Source organism: Salvelinus fontinalis, chromosome 3 (genome assembly GCF_029448725.1).
Source record: "Salvelinus fontinalis isolate EN_2023a chromosome 3, ASM2944872v1, whole genome shotgun sequence".
Taxonomy (NCBI): domain Eukaryota; kingdom Metazoa; phylum Chordata; class Actinopteri; order Salmoniformes; family Salmonidae; genus Salvelinus; species Salvelinus fontinalis.
Window position 1 is genome coordinate 77,843,997 of NC_074667.1, and position 19,219 is coordinate 77,863,215.

General features: G+C 44.1%; 1 protein-coding gene across 1 annotated transcript in view; it reads right to left on the reverse strand.

Moving 5' to 3' along the window:
* Positions 1 to 21: 21 nt before the first annotated feature.
* The window catches only part of LOC129851504 (protein FAM186B-like), a 30,973-nt gene continuing 11,775 nt past the window's right edge, over positions 22 to 19,219 (reverse strand). The window contains exons 8-14 of the mRNA XM_055918102.1: positions 18,664 to 18,828; positions 15,639 to 15,841; positions 14,975 to 15,139; positions 12,548 to 12,740; positions 4,574 to 4,902; positions 377 to 550; positions 22 to 129 (exon numbers count right to left, since the gene is read on the reverse strand). Coding sequence (XP_055774077.1) covers positions 42 to 129; positions 377 to 550; positions 4,574 to 4,902; positions 12,548 to 12,740; positions 14,975 to 15,139; positions 15,639 to 15,841; positions 18,664 to 18,828 — 1,317 coding nt within the window. The 3' untranslated portion in view covers positions 22 to 41. The remainder of the gene's footprint in view (positions 130 to 376; positions 551 to 4,573; positions 4,903 to 12,547; positions 12,741 to 14,974; positions 15,140 to 15,638; positions 15,842 to 18,663; positions 18,829 to 19,219) is intronic.

The window sequence follows — 19,219 nt, forward strand, 5'->3', positions numbered from 1 at the left end:
GCCAAGAGGGAAAACAAGGACTATAGTGGTGATACGGTGATTTATTGATTTGACGGGTGAAACGTCGACTCCACATCACTGTCCTCATCTGCTCCATCCAGAAGTATCTGATTCAGCACTCCGGTCATCCTATGATAGAGCAACATCATCTACTGCATGTGTCCTGGTGTGTTTATTATTGGCTCTGGGTTAGGAATAACAACCGTCCTAGACCCACTGAGGTAGTCCCCAGAACCTGGGGTGAAAAGCGTCTGCAATTTGACGCTGGGGCATGGTAGCATGCCTAATCTAGTGCAGTGTGTTCCCCAAAAAGAAAGATATCCCCTAGAGGGTAATTCTGGTTTAAATCCGTGGAACAAACAGTCCACCGTCTTACCTAGCGTGCAAGGTGCGCATTGCGTTGACTCTTCCTCGGTTGACGTCCATCTCCAGCAGGCGTGGGATACAACGGATGTTAGAGGGCCCTGCTGGGATCTTCCTGGCCAGCCACATGCAGCGCAGAGTCTTGTCTGCCTGCCACAGCGTCTTCATCTTGTCTTGTTCTTTATCGCTATGACACACACGCACGCACGCACGCACGCACACACACACACACACACGCGCACACGCACGCACACACACGCACACACACACACACACACACACACACACACGCGCGCGCACACACACACACAGAGAGAGAGACAGGAAGCAGAGGATTACATGGTGCTCTGTGTGGAATGTTCTGTTGACAGTGTTAGTAGTTGATGTGGTTGGGGGACACAGGACTAGGTGTGTTAGTAGTTGATGTGGTTGGGGGATACAGGACTAGGTATGTTAGTAGTTGATGTGGTTGGGGGATACAGGACTAGGTGTGTTAGTAGTTGATGTGGTTGGGGGATACAGGACTAGGTGTGTTAGTGGTTGATGTGGTTGGGGGATACAGTGTGTTAGTAGTTGATGTGGTTGGGGGATACAGGACTAGGTGTGTTAGTAGTTGATCTGGTTGGGGGATACAGGACTAGGTGTGTTAGTAGTTGATCTGGTTGGGGGATACAGGACTAGGTGTGTTAGTGGTTAATGTGGTTGGGGGATACAGGACTAGGTGTGTTAGTAGTTGATGTGGTTGGGGGATACAGGACTAGGTGTGTTAGTAGTTGATGTGGTTGGGGGATACAGGACTAGGTGTGTTAGTAGTTGATGTGGTTGGGGGATACAGGACTAGGTGTGTTAGTGGTTGATGTGGTTGGGGGATACAGTGTGTTAGTAGTTGATGTGGTTGGGGGACACAGGACTAGGTGTGTTAGTAGTTGATGTGGTTGGGGGATACAGGACTAGGTGTGTTAGTAGTTGATGTGGTTGGGGGATACAGGACTAGGTGTGTTAGTAGTTGATGTGGTTGGGGGATACAGGACTAGGTGTGTTAGTAGTAGATATGGTTGGGGGATACAGGACTAGGTGTGTTAGTGGTTGATATTGTTGGGGGATACAGGACTAGGTGTGTTAGTAGTAGATATGGTTGGGGGATACAGGACTAGGTGTGTTAGTAGTTGATCTGGTTGGGGGATACAGGACTAGGTGTGTTAGTAGTTGATGTGGTTGGGGGATACAGGACTAGGTGTGTTAGTAGTAGATATGGTTGGGGGATACAGGACTAGGTGTGTTAGTAGTTGATCTGGTTGGGGGATACAGGACTAGGTGTGTTAGTAGTTGATGTGGTTGGGGGATACAGGACTATATGTGTTAGTAGTTGATGTGGTTGGGGGATACAGGACTAGGTGTGTTAGTAGTTGATGTGGTTGGGGGATACAGGACTAGGTGTGTTAGTAGTTGATGTGGTTGGGGGATACAGGACTAGGTGTGTTAGTAGTTGATGTGGTTGGGGGATACTAGGTGTGTTAGTAGTTGATGTGGTTGGGGGATACTAGGTATGTTAGTAGTTGATGTGGTTGGGGGATACAGGACTAGGTGTGTTAGTAGTTGATGTGGTTGGGGGATACTAGGTGTGTTAGTAGTTGATGTGGTTGGGGGATACAGGACTAGGTATGTTAGTAGTTGATGTGGTTGGGGGATACAGGACTAGGTGTGTTAGTAGTTGATGTGGTTGGGGGATACTAGGTGTGTTAGTAGTTGATATGGTTGGGGGATACAGGACTAGGTGTGTTAGTAGTTGATGTGGTTGGGGGATACAGGACTAGGTGTGTTAGTAGTTGATGTGGTTGGGGGATACAGGACTAGGTGTATTAGTAGTTGATGTGGTTGGGGGATACAGGACTAGGTGTGTTAGTAGTAGATGTGGTTGGGGGATACTAGGTATGTTAGTAGTTGATGTGGTTGGGGGATACAGGACTAGGTGTGTTAGTAGTTGATGTGGTTGGGGGATACAGGACTAGGTGTGTTAGTAGTTATGTGGTTGTGGGATACAGGACTAGGTGTGTTAGTGGTTGATGTGGTTGGGGGATACAGTGTGTTAGTAGTTGATGTGGTTGGATGATACAGGACTAGGTGTGTTAGTGGTTAATGTGGTTGGGGGATACAGGACTAGGTGTGTTAGTGGTTGATATTGTTGGGGGATACAGGACTAGGTGTGTTAGTGGTTGATCTGGTTGGGGGATACAGGACTAGGTGTGTTAGTGGTTAATGTGGTTGGGGGATACAGGACTAGGTGTGTTAGTAGTTGATGTGATTGGGGGATACAGGACTAGGTGTGTTAGTGGTTGATCTGGTTGGGGGATACAGGACTAGGTGTGTTAGTAGTTGATGTGATTGGGGGATACAGGACTAGGTGTGTTAGTGGTTGATCTGGTTGGGGGATACAGGACTAGGTGTGTTAGTAGTTGATGTGGTTGGGGGATACAGGACTAGGTGTGTTAGTAGTTGATGTGGTTGGGGGATACAGGACTATATGTGTTAGTAGTTGATGTGGTTGGGGGATACAGGACTAGGTGTGTTAGTAGTTGATGTGGTTGGGGGATACAGGACTAGGTGTGTTAGTAGTTGATGTGGTTGGGGGATACAGGACTAGGTGTGTTAGTAGTTGATGTGGTTGGGGGATACTAGGTGTGTTAGTAGTTGATGTGGTTGGGGGATACTAGGTATGTTAGTAGTTGATGTGGTTGGGGGATACAGGACTAGGTGTGTTAGTAGTTGATGTGGTTGGGGGATACTAGGTGTGTTAGTAGTTGATGTGGTTGGGGGATACAGGACTAGGTATGTTAGTAGTTGATGTGGTTGGGGGATACAGGACTAGGTGTGTTAGTAGTTGATGTGGTTGGGGGATACTAGGTGTGTTAGTAGTTGATATGGTTGGGGGATACAGGACTAGGTGTGTTAGTAGTTGATGTGGTTGGGGGATACAGGACTAGGTGTGTTAGTAGTTGATGTGGTTGGGGGATACAGGACTAGGTGTGTTAGTAGTTGATGTGGTTGGGGGATACAGGACTAGGTGTGTTAGTAGTAGATGTGGTTGGGGGATACTAGGTATGTTAGTAGTTGATGTGGTTGGGGGATACAGGACTAGGTGTGTTAGTAGTTGATGTGGTTGGGGGATACAGGACTAGGTGTGTTAGTAGTTATGTGGTTGTGGGATACAGGACTAGGTGTGTTAGTGGTTGATGTGGTTGGGGGATACAGTGTGTTAGTAGTTGATGTGGTTGGATGATACAGGACTAGGTGTGTTAGTGGTTAATGTGGTTGGGGGATACAGGACTAGGTGTGTTAGTGGTTGATATTGTTGGGGGATACAGGACTAGGTGTGTTAGTGGTTGATCTGGTTGGGGGATACAGGACTAGGTGTGTTAGTGGTTAATGTGGTTGGGGGATACAGGACTAGGTGTGTTAGTAGTTGATGTGATTGGGGGATACAGGACTAGGTGTGTTAGTGGTTGATCTGGTTGGGGGATACAGGACTAGGTGTGTTAGTAGTTGATGTGATTGGGGGATACAGGACTAGGTGTGTTAGTGGTTGATCTGGTTGGGGGATACAGGACTAGGTGTGTTAGTAGTTGATGTGGTTGGGGGATACAGGACTAGGTGTGTTAGTAGTTGATGTGGTTGGGGGATACAGGACTAGGTGTGTTAGTAGTTGATATGGTTGGGGGATACAGGACTAGGTGTGTTAGTAGTAGATGTGGTTGGGGGATACAGGACTAGGTGTGTTAGTAGTTGATGTGGTTGGGGGATACAGGACTAGGTGTGTTAGTGGTTGATCTGGTTGGGGGATACAGGACTAGGTGTGTTAGTAGTTGATCTGGTTGGGGGATACAGGACTCGGTGTGTTAGTAGTTGATGTGGTTGGGGGATACAGGACTAGGTGTGTTAGTAGTTGATCTGGTTGGGGGATACAGGACTCCCCCAACCAGATCAAGGACTAGGTGTGTTAGTAGTTGATACAGGTGGTTATCTTGGCACATGATGGAAAAAGTTAACTCTTAGTTTCTGCCTCATGATGTACCTGATATTGGGAGAAATTATTATTAGAGTATTCTATCTAAAGATAGAAACCTTTGAAGAAAGTTCAACTGACTTTGAGATAAAACAAAAAGTAAACAAAAGCACTGAGCTAAATGATGTGGTGTGTTTGCGTGTAGCCTACCTGTGAACACTGCTCCATGGGTATGTCTCAGGTAAAGGTGGAGATAAGTGTACCAGGGAAGATGGGGGATGGTGTACCAATGACGACGGGTGTGCGTGTGCAGGCGAAGCGAGGTGTGTAGGTGGGTATAGGTGTGTGGATGGGGGGGTTTGGAGTGAAGATGGGGCTAGACGTGCCAGTGACAGTGATGATGGAAGATTGGAGCTGGGACTGGGCCTCAGAGACCACTGTAGTTTGGTAGGCACCACCGTCATGATGGGATGGGGCAGCTCCTGGCTGGTGTTGCATGGAACCGGAGCGGCCAGATGCAAGTTGTAGTCCACTCTCAGCTGTTGAGATAGAGTAGGACAGAGTAATGAAGTGTAGCATAGTAGTGTAGAGTATAGCAGTGTAGGGTATAGTATAGCGGAGTATAGTAGAGTGGCGCAGAGTATAGCTGTGTACAGTATAGTAGTGTGGTGTATAGTGGAGTAGAGTGTGATAGTGCGGAGTATAGCAGTGTGGGGTATAGTAATGCAAAAAATAGTATAGCGGACTATAGCAGAGTGGTGCAGAGTATAGCAGTGTACAGTATAGTAACACGGAGTATAGTAGTGTATAGCAGAGTGTGGTAGTGTGGAGTGGTGTATAGTAGAGTGGAGTATAGGGGTACATGGTAGAGTATAGTAGTGTAGAGTATAGTCGTGTAGAGTAGTGTACAGTACAGTATAGTACAGTACAGTAGAGTATAGTACGGCAGTATATTAATGCAGAGTAGTGTTGAGTAGTGTATAGTAGTGTAGAGTATAGTGGTATAGAGTATAGTAATGCAGAGTAGTGTTGAGTAGTGTATAGTAGTGTAGAGTATAGTAGTGTAGAGTGTGGTATAGTAGTGTGGAGTATAGTAGTGTATAGCAGTGGATGGAATAGTAGAGTAGTGTGGAGTACAGAATAGTAGAGTATAGCAGTGGATGGTATAGTAGTGTAGAGTATAGTAGTGTAGAGTATAGTAGTGTAGAGTATAGTAGTGTAGAGTATAGCGGTGTAGAGTAGAGTATTGTAGTGTAGAGTATAGTAGTGTGGAGTATAGCGGTGTAGAGTATAGTAGTTTGGAGTATAGTAGTTTTGAGTATAGTGGTGTAGAGTATAGTGGGGTATAGTGGTGTGGAGCAGAGTAGTGTGGAGTATAGTTGTGTGGAGTATAGTAGTGTAGAGTATAGTAGTGTGGAGTATAGTAGTGTAGAGTATAGTAGTGTAGAGTATAGCGGTGTAGAGTAGAATATAGTAGTGTTGTGTAGAGTATGGTAGTGTAGAGTATAGTGGTGTAGAGTAGAGTATAGTAGTGTAGAGCATAGTAGTGTAGAGTATAGTAGTGTAGAGTATAGTAGTGTAGTGTAGAGTATAGTGGTGTAGAGTATAGTGGTGTAGTGTAGAGTATGGCAGTGCAGAGTATTGTGGCGTAGAGTAGAGTATAGTAGTGTGGAGTATAGTATAGCGGTGTAGAGTATAGTATAGTAGTGTAGAGTAGAGTAGTGTAGTGTAGAGTATGGTAGTGTAGAGTATAGTGGTGTTGAGTGGAGTATAGCAGTGTGGAGTATAGTATGGTAGTGTGGAGTATATTAGTGTAGTGTAGAGTATAGCGGTGTTGAGTATAGTAGTGTAGAGTATAGCGGTGTAGTGTGGAGTATAGTAGTGAGGAGTATAGTATAGTAGTGTAGAGTATAGCAGTGTAGTGTTGAGTATAGTAGTGTGGAGTATAGTGGTGTAGAGTATAGCGGTGTAGAGTATAGTAGTGTGGAGTATTGTATAGTAGTGTAGAGTATAGTAGTGTAGTGTATGGTGGTGTAGATCATAGTAGTGTGGAGTATAGTGGTGTAGAGTATGGTAGTGTAGTGCAGAGTATGGTAGTGTAGAGTATAGTGGTGTAGAGTAAGTGGTGTAGAGTATAGTATAGTAGTGTGGAGTATGGTAGTGTAGTGTAGAGTATGGTAGTGTAGCGTGTAGTGGCGTAGAGTATTGTAGTGTAGAGTATAGTAGTGTAGAGTATAGTGGTGTGGTGAATAGTAGTGTGGAGTATAGTAGTGTAGAGCATAGTGGTGTAGAGTATAGTGGTGTAGAGTAGAGTATAGTGGTGTAGAGTATAGTAGTGTAGTGTAGAGTATAGTGGTGTAGAGTATAGTGGTGTAGAGTAGAGTATAGTTGTGTGGAGTATAATAGTGTGGAGTATAGTAGTGTAGAGTATAGTGGTGTAGGGTATAGTGGTGTAGAGTGGAGTATAGTAGTGTGGAATATAATAGTGTGGAGTATAGTAGTGTAGAGTATAGTGGTGTGGGGTATAGTGGTGCAGAGTATAGTGGAGTATAGTAGTGTAGAGCATAGTGGTGTGGAGTAGAGTATAGTAGTGTAGAGTATAGTAGTGTCGTGTGGAGTATAGTGGTGTGGAGTATAGTGGTGTGGAGTGGAGTACAGTAGTGTGGAGTATAATAGTGTGGAGTATAGTAGTGTAGAGTATAGTGGTGTAGGGTATAGTGGTGTAGAGTAGAGTATAGTAGTGTGGAGTATAATAGTGTGGAGTATAGTAGTGTAGAGTATAGTGGTGTATAGGGGTGTAGAGTATAGTGGTGAATAGTAGTGTGGAGTATAGTGGTGTAGAGTATAGTGGAGTATAGTAGTGTGGAGTATAGTGGTGTATAGTATATTAGTGCAGAGTATAGTGGTGTAGAGTGTAGTGGTGTAGAGTATAGTAGTCTATAGTATAGTGGTGTAGAGTAGAGTAGTGTAGAGTACAGTGGTGTAGAGTAGAGTAGTGTAGTGTAGTGTATAGTAGTGTAGAGTATAGTAGTGTAGAGTATAGTGGTGTAGAGTATAGTGGTGTAGAGTATAGTGGTGTAGAGTAGAGTAGTGTAGTGTATAGTAGTGTAGTATAGTGTATAGTAGTGTAGAGTATAGTATAGTAGTGTAGAGTATAGCAGTGTAGTGTAGAGTATAGTAGTGTGGAGTATAGTAGTGTAGAGTATAGCGGTGTAGAGTAGAGTATAGCAGTGTAGAGTATAGTACAGTAGTGTAGAGTATAGTAGTGTAGTGTTGAGTATAGTGGTGTAGGGTATAGTAGTGTAGAGTATAGCGGTGTAGAGTATAGTAGTGTAGTGTGGAGTATGGTGGTGTAGAGTATAGTGGTGTAGAGTATAGTGGTGTGGAGTATAGTATAGTAGTGTGGAGTATGGTAGTGTAGTGTAGAGTATGGTAGTGTAGAGTATAGTGGTGTAGAGTATAGTGGTGTGGAGTATAGTGGTGTGGAGTATAGTGGCGTGGTGTATAGTAGTGTGGAGTATAGTAGTGTAGAGTATAGTGGTGTAGAGTATAGTGGTGTAGAGTAGAGTATAGTAGTGTAGAGTATAGTGGTGTAGAGTATAGTGGTGTAGAGTGGAGTATAGTAGTGTGGAGTATAGTAGTGTGGAGTATAGTGGTGTAGAGTATAGTGGTGTATAACAGTGTGGAGTATAGTGGTGTAGAGTATAGTGGGGTATAGTAGTGTGGAGTATAGTGGCGTAGAGTATATTAGTGCAGAGTATAGTGGTGTATAGTGGTGTGGAGTATAGTAGTCTATAGTATAGTGGTGTAGAGTACAGTGGTGTAGAGTAGTGTAGTGTATAGTAGTGTAGTGTAGTGTAGTGTATAGTAGTGTAGAGTATAGTATAGTAGTGTAGAGTATAGTGGTGTAGAGTATAGTGGTGTAGAGTATAGTGGTGTAGAGTAGAGTAGTGTAGTGTATAGTAGTGTAGTATAGTGTATAGTAGTGTAGAGTATAGTATAGTAGTGTAGAGTATAGTAGTGTGGAGTATAGTGGTGTGGAGTATTGTATAGTGGTGTAGAGTATTGTGGTGTAGTGTATAGTAGTGTGGAGTAGTGTAGAGTAGTGTAGTGTAGAGTAGAGTATAGTAGTGTAGAATAGAATACAGTAGAGTAGAGTAGTGTGGAGTATAGTATAGTAGTGTGGAGTATAGTGGTGTAGAGTATAGTGGAGTATAGTAGTGTAGAGCATAGTGGTGTGGAGTAGAGTATAGTAGTGTAGAGTATAGTAGTGTCGTGTGGAGTATAGTGGTGTGGAGTATAGTGGTGTAGAGTTGAGTATAGTAGTGTGGAGTATAATAGTGTGGAGTATAGTAGTGTAGAGTATAGTGGTGTAGGGTATAGTGGTGTGGAGTAGAGTATAGTAGTGTGGAGTATAATAGTGTGGAGTATAGTAGTGTAGAGTATAGTGGTGTATAGTGGTGTGGAGTATAGTGGTGTAGAGTATAGTGGTGAATAGTAGTGTAGAGTATAGTGGTGTAGAGTATAGTGGTGTAGAGTAGAGTAGTGTAGTGTATAGTAGTGTAGTATAGTGTATAGTAGTGTAGAGTATAGTATAGTAGTGTAGAGTATAGCAGTGTAGTGTAGAGTATAGTGGAGTAGAGTATAGTAGTGTAGAGTATAGCAGTGTAGAGTATAGTATGGTAGTGTATAGTATAGTAGTGTAGTGTAGAGTATAGTGGTGTAGGGTATAGTGGTGTAGAGTATAGCGGTGTAGAGTATAGTGGTGTAGAGTATGGTAGTGTAGAGTATAGTGGTGTGGAGTATAGTGGTGTGGAGTATAGTATAGTAGAACGGAGTATGGTAGTGTGGTGTAGAGTATAGTAGTGTAGAGTATAGTGGTGTGGAGTATAGTGGTGTGGTGTATAGTAGTGTGGAGTATAGTAGTGTAGAGTATAGTGGTGCAGAGTATAGTGGTGCAGAGTAGAGTATAGTAGTGTAGAGTATAGTTGTGTAGAGTATAGTGGTGTAGAGTATAGTGGTGTAGAGTATTGTGATGTCGAGTAGAGTATATTAGTGTGGAGTATAATAGTGTATAGTAGTGTGGAGTATAGTGGTGTAGAGTATAGTGGTGTATAGCAGTGTGTAGTATAGTGGTGTAGAGTATAGTGGAGTATGGTGGTGTGGAGTATAGTGATGTAGAGTATATTAGTGCGGAGTATAGTGGTGTAGAGTATAGTAGTCTATAGTATAGTGGTATAGAGTACAGTGGTGTAGAGTAGAGTAGTGTAGTGTATAGTAGTGTAGTATAGTGTATAGTAGTGTAGAGTATAGTATAGTATAGTAGTGTAGAGTATTGTGGTGTAGAGTATAGTATAGTAGTGTAGAGTATTGTGGTGTGGTGTATCGTAGTGTGGAGTAGTGTAGAGTAGTGTAGTGTAGAGTAGAGTATAGTAGTGTAGAATAGAATACAGTAGAGTAGAGTAGTGTAGAGTATAGTATAGTAGTGTAGAGTATAGTAGTGTAGTGTATAGTAGTGTAGAGTAGAGTAGAGTAGAGTTAAGTAGTGTAGCATAGAATACAGTAGAGTAGAGTAGTGTAGTGTAGAGTATAGTGGTGTAGAGTATATTAGTGCAGAGTATAGTAGTGTAGAGTAGTGTAGAGTAGTGTAGAGTAGTGTAGTGTATAGTAGTGTATAGTAGTGTAGTGTATAGTAGTGTAGAGTATAGTGGTGTAGAGTATAGTAGCGTAGAGTAGTGTAGAGTAGTGTAGAGTAGTGTAGAGTAGAGTAGAGTAGAGTTAAGTAGTGTAGCATAGAATACAGTAGATTAGAGTAGTGTAGTGTAGAGTATAGTGGTGTAGAGTATATTAGTGCAGAGTATAGTAGTGTAGAGTAGTGTAGTGTATAGTAGTGTATAGTAGTGTAGTGTATAGTAGTGTAGAGTAGTGTATAGTAGTGTAGAGTATATTAGTGCAGAGTATAGTAGTGTAGAGTATAGTAGTGTAGTGTAGTGTATAGTAGTGTATAGTAGTGTAGAGCACAGTAGTGTAGAGCAGTGTAGTGTATAGTAGTGTATAGTAGTGTAGAGTAGTGTAGAGTATAGTAGTGTAGAGTATAGTAGTGTAGAGTATATTAGTCCAGAGTATAGTAGTGTAGAGTAGTGTAGTGTAGTGTATAGTAGTGTAGAGTACAGTAGTGTAGAGTGGTGTAGTGTAGAGTAGTGTAGAGTAGTGTAGAGTATAGTAGTGTAGAGTATAGTAGTGTAGAGTAGTGTAGAGTAGTGTAGAGTATAGTAGTGTAGAGTATAGTAGTGTAGAGTATAGAAGTGTAGAGTAGTGTAGAGTAGTGTAGAGTAGTGTAGAGTACAGTAGTGTAGAGTAGTGTAGAGTAGTGTAGAGTAGTGTAGAGTAGTGTAGAGTAGTGTAGAGTAGTGTAGTGTATAGTAGTGTAGAGTAGTGTAGTGTATAGTAGTGTGGAGTAGTGTATAGTAGTGTAGAGTATATTAGTGCAGAGTATAGTAGTGTAGAGTATAGTAGTGTAGTGTAGTGTAGTGTATAGTAGTGTATAGTAGTGTAGAGTACAGTAGTGTAGAGTAGTGTAGTGTATAGTAGTGTATAGTAGTGTAGAGTAGTGTAGAGTAGTGTAGAGTATAGTAGTGTAGAGTATAGTAGTGTAGAGTATATTAGTGCAGAGTATAGTAGTGTAGAGTAGTGTAGTGTAGTGTATAGTAGTGTATAGTAGTGTAGAGTACAGTAGTGTACAGTAGTGTATAGTAGTGTAGTGTATGGTAGTGTAGAGTAGTGTAGAGTAGTGTAGAGTAGTGTAGACTAGTGTAGACTAGTGTAGAGTAGTGTAGAGTAGTGTAGTGTAGAGTAGTGTAGAGTAGTGTAGAGTAGTGTAGTGTAGAGTAGTGTAGAGTAGTGTAGAGTAGTGTAGAGTAGTGTAGAGTATAGTAGTGTAGAGTCGTGCAGAGTATAGTAGTGTAGAGTACAGTAGTGTAGAGTAGTGTAGAGTAGTGTAGAGTATAGTAGTGTAGAGTAGTATAGAGTAGTGTAGAGTATAGTAGTGTACAGTAGTGTAGAGTAGTGTAGAGTAGTGTAGTGTAGTGTAGAGTAGTGTAGAGTAGTGTAGTGTAGTGTAGAGTAGTGTAGAGTAGTGTAGAGTAGTGTAGAGTACAGTAGTGTAGAGTAGTGTAGAGTAGTGTAGAGTAGTGTAGAGTAGTGTAGTGTAGAGTAGTGTAGAGTAGTGTAGAGTACAGTAGTGTAGAGTAGTGTAGAGTAGTGTAGAGTAGTGTAGAGTACAGTAGTGTAGAGTACTGTAGTGTATAGTAGTGTAGAGTAGTGTAGAGTAGTGTAGAGTAGTGTAGAGTATAGTAGTGTAGAGTATATTAGTGCAGGCTAGTGTAGAGTAGTGTAGAGTAGAGTAGAGTAGTGTAGAGTATAGTAGTGTAGAGTAGTGTAGTGTAGTGTAGAGTAGTGTAGAGTAGTGTAGTGTATAGTAGTGTAGAGTAGTGTAGTGTATAGTAGTGTAGAGTAGTGTAGAGTAGTGTAGAGTAGTGTAGTGTAGAGTATAGTAGTGTAGAGTAGTGTAGAGTAGTGTAGAGTAGTGTAGAGTAGTGTAGTGTATAGTAGTGTAGAGTAGTGTAGTGTATAGTAGTGTACAGTAGTGTAGAGTAGTGTAGTGTATAGTAGTGTACAGTAGTGTAGAGTAGTGTAGTGTAGAGTAGTGTAGTGTAGAGTAGTGTAGTGTATAGTAGTGTATAGTAGTGTAGAGTAGTGTAGTGTAGAGTAGTGTAGTGTAGAGTAGTGTAGTGTAGTGTAGAGTAGTGTAGTGTAGAGTAGTGTAGTGTATAGTAGTGTATAGTAGTGTAGAGTAGTGTAGTGTACAGTAGTGTAGAGTAGTGTAGTGTATAGTAGTGTACAGTAGTGTAGAGTAGTGTAGTGTAGAGTAGTGTAGTGTAGAGTAGTGTAGTGTAGAGTAGTGTAGTGTAGAGTAGTGTATAGTAGTGTAGAGTAGTGTAGTGTATAGTAGTGTATAGTAGTGTAGAGTAGTGTAGTGTATAGTAGTGTACAGTAGTGTAGAGTAGTGTAGTGTATAGTAGTGTAGAGTAGAGTAAAGTACACAAAAACATGTTCCCTCCTAAAAATTCCTGTGTATATTTCTGGATTAACGTCTACCCCTCAACCACATTGAGTCCTCCTAACCTGACTGAAGAGGTAGAGCATGTGTGCCAGGCATCTGGTCCGTGTCATTTCAATGGAAGTTTGCTTCTCAGACCACTGCCTCGTCATAGTAGATTGGTGCACGTCCAGTCTTTGTAGGGACTTGTACAAGTCCTTGGCCGCCTGTCCATCGTTCATGTCACGCGCCAAGAGCAGTCTAGCATTCAGATTGTTTCTGTTTAGTAATAAAAAATGATTTGTAGTTATCGTTTAGATTTGACCAATTTCAAACAAGTATCATAGTTCAATACAACAACGTGATTATGTTTCCATGATCTTGGCCTTATTTATATTACATCATATTGGATGACTGCCATTCATATTCCATTCACCCAGTTCAATGTAACAGCGATGGGTTTAGGCTACTACATGATACTGCAATTTTCCCTATACCCATCATGAGGTTGCTACAACCTAGCCTATGAATGAAAGTTTACAACGTAGGTGCAAAAAAGGTTGAGAGAAAAAAGAATTGAGGTGACAGACAGTGATACATGGACAGACAGTGACACATTCAATACCACCTTGCACACTTTTGAGTGCATCTAGCTGATCTACGGTGTAGTCATTAGTCCAACAGTTGCAAACAAGAGTTTCTATTGGACAAATTCCGGTACATTTATCCCCGTTTCATTCTGTTTGCTTCCGTTTAAGAAACGTTTTTCAACAGAATCGGTGGAATGAATACACCCCTGATCACGCATAAACACAGTTCACTTGCATAGCAGCCACGTTGTATTCCTTCTAGCATCTATGCACTCTCCTCCTCTCACCTTTTCCCTTCGCTTTTGGACTTCAATGCACAACACATCTGCTGTATGTGACCAGGCGAAAAAACCTTTCCAAGCTAAACCATATCATAACCGCTACATACAGCCTACATCGTTGTCACCATATTAGCTAAAGTAATGTCCTAGTCAACATAGCTAATCGAACTAATGCGTTAGTAAACCCACTACAATCATGCAGTAAAGTTACAGTGTATAGTCAGTAAGCAGTTACAACGGCGGTCTCCGGTGGCAATAAATTACTAAAACCAAAAGCTTACCTTGACTTGGAAGAGTTCCAGTGTTGTGTTGGATAGTCATAGCCAGCTAGCTAACATAGCATCCCTCTGTTTGAGCAGGGTGTTTGAGTAGGCTAAACTAGCTAGCTGCATTTGCTAGCTAAGTGAAACTGGAGAAAAAATGACAATCTCTCTCTATCTCTCTTTTGCTTCTCCTTCATTTTGTAAGAAATTAATTTGTTGAAAACTGTTCAACTATTGTCTTTCTCTCTCTTTGAGTCAACTACTCACCACATTTTATGCACCGCAGTGCTAGCTAGCTGTAGCTTATGCTTTCAGTACTAGATTCATTATCTGATGTCAGTTCATGCTGCAAGAGCTCTGATAGTAATTATGACAACTTCCGGAGGACATCCTCCAACCAATGTAAATCTATGGAAGGTGGTGAGAACCATGATCCTCCTCTGTTTTTTACTGAAGTCAATGTACCCAGAGGAGGACAGAAGCTAGCTGTCCTCCGGCTACACCATAGTGCTACCCTACAGAGTGCTGTTGAGGCTACTGTAGACCTCTGTTGCAAAATAGTGTGTTTTAATCAATTATTTGTTGACGTGATTATATTTAGTTACGTTCTATCTAAAAATGATAACTTTTTAAATGTTTTACTAATGTTTTACACTGAGGAGGATGGTCCTCCCCTTCCTCCTCTGAGGAGCCTCCACTGCACTACAACTACCTAGAGGCCATTTTAGGACCAAACTATGTTAAAGCCAGACGGGTACTAAATCAGCCAGCAAACCAGTCAACCAGACAGCCAGCCAACCAACCAACCAACCGACTAGCCACCCAGCCAGACAACCAACCAGCCAGCCAACCAGACAACCAACCAGCCAGCCAACTGGACAACCGACTAGCCACCCATCCATCATCCATCCATCAATCCACCCAGCCATCCAACCAGACAACAAACCAAACAACCGACTAGCCACCCATCCATCATCCTTCATTCCACCCACCCACCCACCCACCCAGCCAGCCAACTGACTAGCCACCCATCCATCATCCATCCATCAATCCACCCAGCCATCCAACCAGACAACAAACCAACCAACCGGCTAGCCACCCATCCATCATCCTTCATTCCACCCACCCACCCACCCACCCAGCCAGCCAACCAACTGACTAGCCACCCATCCATCATCCATCCATCAATCCACCCACCCAGCCAGCCAGCCAGCCAGCCAGCCACCCAGCCACCCAGCCAGCCAGCCACCCAGCCAGCCAGCCAGCTAGCCACCCAGCCACCCAGCCACCCAGCCACCCAGCCACCCAGCCAGCCAGCCACCCAGCCACCCAGCCAGCCAGCCACCCAGCCACCCAGCCAGCCAGCCAGCCTATAGTACCTGACGTGTTGCAGAGCCTTGTGCCTTATGAACCTCCTGATAAGACAGAATAGTCTGTTCTCCACACTGCTAAGTGTCTGGATGATTATGTCCTTCACCATGCGGTAGAGCTGTGGGGAGATATGCCTGTTCACCACAGCCTGGTGGAGCAGCTTCAAGTTGCACCTGTAGGAAGTGAACCCTTCAATCAATCCATCAATCCATCCATCAATCAATCATTTCTTTTATAAAGCCCTTTTTTACATCAGCAGTTGTCACAAAGTGCTGTACAGTTACCCGGCCTAAACCCCGGTAAACCCTAGAACAAGTAGAAACAGAAGCAGAAGCACAGTGACCAGGAAGAACTCCCTAGATGGAAGGAACCTAGAAAGAAACCTAGAGAGGCAAAGTAAAACGTCTTGCAGCTCCAAAAGCGTTAAGTCAAGCAACAAGTTTAACTATATGAACCACCTATTGACATTATACTCACCACTGATCAACTGTCCTTACATGATCCCCTCTTGAACCTTGATCTGAGTGAAACCATACAGACCCCTGGGTCTCCTTCGTCCACAATGTGCCTCACACACTATTCACTTTATAGTGCACTACTTTTGACCAGGGCCCTATGGGTAATGTCCTATATAGGGAATAGAAAAGGTGCCCTTTGCGATGCAGACATTACCTCTGGGATTCCACGTGGAAGATGTGGTTCACTCCCACCATGCGAGTCTTCATCAACTTGTCCACCTCCAACGTCATGTCTGAGCTGTAGCGTTCCACATGGTCTGTCCACGACCTGGACTCGGCCATCTTCACGGGGATTCGTTTCTGGGTCTTCTGCACGAGGATGGAACGTCTCCTGGTTCTCCTCTGCTTCTCTACCACCTGAGGAGATGTTTACTTATAACACATTCTCTTTTACACCTGAAGAGATGTTTATCTACAACACATTCTCTTTTACACCTGAGTGTCACGTTCCTGACCTATTTTTATGTTATTTTGATTATGTTTAGTTGGTCAGGGCGTGAGTTGGGGTGGGCATTGTATGTTGTGTGTGTTTGGTTAGTCCATGGGTGTTGTATGTGTATGGGATAGTGTTTGTTAGGTTGTCTAGTTATGTCTATGGCTGCCTAGATTGGGTCTCAATCAGAGACAGCTGTCATTCATTTGTCTCTGATTGGGAGCCAGATTTAAGGTAGCCATAGGCAGTAGGCTTTTGTGGGTGTTTGTTCCTGTGTCCTCACAGGACAGTTGAAGGTTAGTCTCATTTGTTGTTTTGTAGTTTTGTAGTGTATTGTTTTGCTGTTTTCATTAAAAGATGGCTTATTTCCCTCAATCCGCATCTTGGTCTTATCCATGCTCCTCCTCGTTTGAGGAGGAGAACAACATTGACTGCCTTTACAGAAACACCCACCACAACAGGACCAAGCGGATTGAGGAGAGAGAAAAAGAACTAAGGCACTGGACACAGGAGGAATGGTCTTGGGAGATCATGGACGGAAAAGGACCCTGGGGAAGGGTTGGAGAGAATCGCCGCTCTCGGGAGGTGAAGAAGGCAGCCACAGCCCAGGAGCGGTGGATTGAGGAGGCAGCACGTATGAGAGGCTGGAAGCCCGAGAGGCTCACCCAAGAATTTCTTGGGGGGGGGGGGCTAAAGGGGAGTGTGGCGAAGCCGGGTTGGATACCTGAGCCAACTCCCCGGGCTTGCCGTGGAGTAAGAGGGCGTCGTACTGGTCAGACACCGTGTTATGCGGTAAAGCGCACGGTGTCCCCAGTACGCGTGCTTAGCCCAGTGCGGGCTATTCCACCTTGCCGCACTGGGAGGGCTAGGTTGGGCATCGAGCCGAGTGCCATGAAGCCGGCCCAACGTATCTGGTCTCCAGTACGTCTCCTCGGGCCGGCGTACATGGCACCAGCCTTACAGGTGGTGTCCCCGGTTCGCCTGCATAGGCCAGTGCGGGCTATTCCACCTCGCCGCACTGGCAGGGCTACGGGGACCATTCAACCTGGTAGGGTTGGGGAGGCTCGGTGCTCAAGAGCACATGTCCTCCTTCACGGTCCGGTATATCCGGCGCCACCTTCCCACCCCAGCTCAGTACCACCAGTGCCTACACCACGCACCAGGCTTCCAGTGCATCTCCAGAGCCCTGTTCCTCTTCCACGCACTCTCCCTATGGTGCGGGTCTCCAGCCCGGTGCCTCCAGTTCCGGTACCACGCACCAGGCCTGGAGTGCGCCATGAGAGTCCAGTGTGCCCAGTTCCTGTTCCCCGCACTCGCCCTGAGGTGCGTGCCCACGGCCCGGTGCCTCCAGTTCCGGTACCACGCACCAGGCCTATAGTGCGTCTCAGCCGGCCAGAGTCTGCCGTCTGCCTAGCGCCAGAGCCGTCCTGCCATGACCAGCCAGAGCCGTCCTGCCATGACCAGCCAGAGCCGTCCTGCCATGACCAGCCAGAGCCGTCCTGCCATGACCAGCCAGAGCCGTCCTGCCATGACCAGTCAGAGCCGTCCTGCCATGACCTGCCAGAGCCGTCCTGCCATGACCTGCCAGAGCCGTCCAGCCAGGACCTGCCAGAGCCGTCCAGCCAGGACCTGCCAGAGCCGTCCAGCCAGGACCTGCCAGAGCCGTCCAGCCAGGACCTGCCGGAGTCCCTCAGCCAGGACCTGCCGGAGTCCCTCAGCCAGGACCTGCCGGAGTCCCTCAGCCAGGACCTGCCGGAGTCCCTCAGCCAGGACCTGCCGGAGTCCCTCAGCCAGGACCTGCCGGAGTCCCTCAGCCAGGACCTGCCGGAGTCCCTCAGCCAGGACCTGCCGGAGTCCCTCAGCCAGGGAGATGTAAGTGTTATGTTATATGTATGACAGGTATGCCTGTAACCAAATTGCCCTGTGGGACATTAAAGTATTAATTTATTCATTTGTTTGTTCATTCACCTTCATTCATTCGTTCAATTGTTTGTTCGTTTGTTCATTCGTTCATTCACCTTCATTCATTCGTTCAATTGTTTGTTCGTTCGTTCATTCATTCGTTCATTCACCTTCATTCATTCGTTCAACTGTTTGTTCGTTCGTTCATTCATTCATTCGTTCATTCACCTTCATTCATTCGTTCAATTGTTTGTTCATTTATTCATTCAATCGTGTATTTGTTCATATGAGGACCACAATGGAAATAACCCTCCGGGCATTGTTGTGTTTTTATCCTCAATCAGCCTACTACTTTTATCGTAAAACTTCAATTAATATCCCAGGGCTTATTTGCTTCAATCACTGAACACAACAGGCACTTCTTAGAGACAGGCTTCTATTTGAGTCATGCTTCTATTTCCTTAACACACATAGCTTTTGCTCATTAAAATGTTGAAACGCTAGTTGATTAACTAATTTACCTCATGGTGATGTCACCATGGAAGGCAAAAACTTTGTTCCACCAACACAGGCTGATATTTCAGGTGGCCTTTTCAAACAGCTCTTACACTAAAAGGGCATTATCATAATTTTTCACAATTTCACAGTATTATTCCAACCTCATAGTGTGGAAATATATTTAAAACATAGGAAATCTAGTTTTTGACTGCACTGGGCCTTTAATAACCTTAACCCTTACCTGCCTTCACTTCGCCCGTAGACGTTTAAACGGGGCAGGCGGCTACTTGAGACTGTGTTCAATTGAAGTTTTACGGTATCTAATAAATTCAATCAATTAATTCACCTCAACCTCCTCCAGCTCCTCCTCTGATTCCTCGGGGGAGAGAATGGGGAGGTGGACCTGATGGGGGCGTTGTGTTTCCTCTGGACCTCTGGTCTCAGGCTTCCCCTGGTTCACCTTCCTATGCATCTCCACCAGGTTCTCCAGGGTCAGACGCAATTTGCAAACCTAGCAATGAATCAACAAAATGTATTTTATAAAGTCCTTTTTTTACATCAGCAGTTGTCACAAATTCTTCTACAATAACCCTGTCTAGAGCACAAACAGAGAGTAAAAGGCAAGTCAAGTGAATGTGTAACATTTGTATGTATTAGAATACATTAAATAGGGATAAGTTTCATAAAAACTCTCAAGAAAAAAACAAATAAACAATAAAAACTAACACAAGACAAGTCAGTGTAAATACAGACCAAAACGATAGGCTACCTAGGCTAAAAGCACGAGGAATATACATACAGATGAAGTCGGAAGTTTACATACACCTTAGCCAAATACATTTAAACTCAGTTTTTCACAATTCCTGACATTTAATCCCAGTAAATATTCCCTGTTTTAGGTC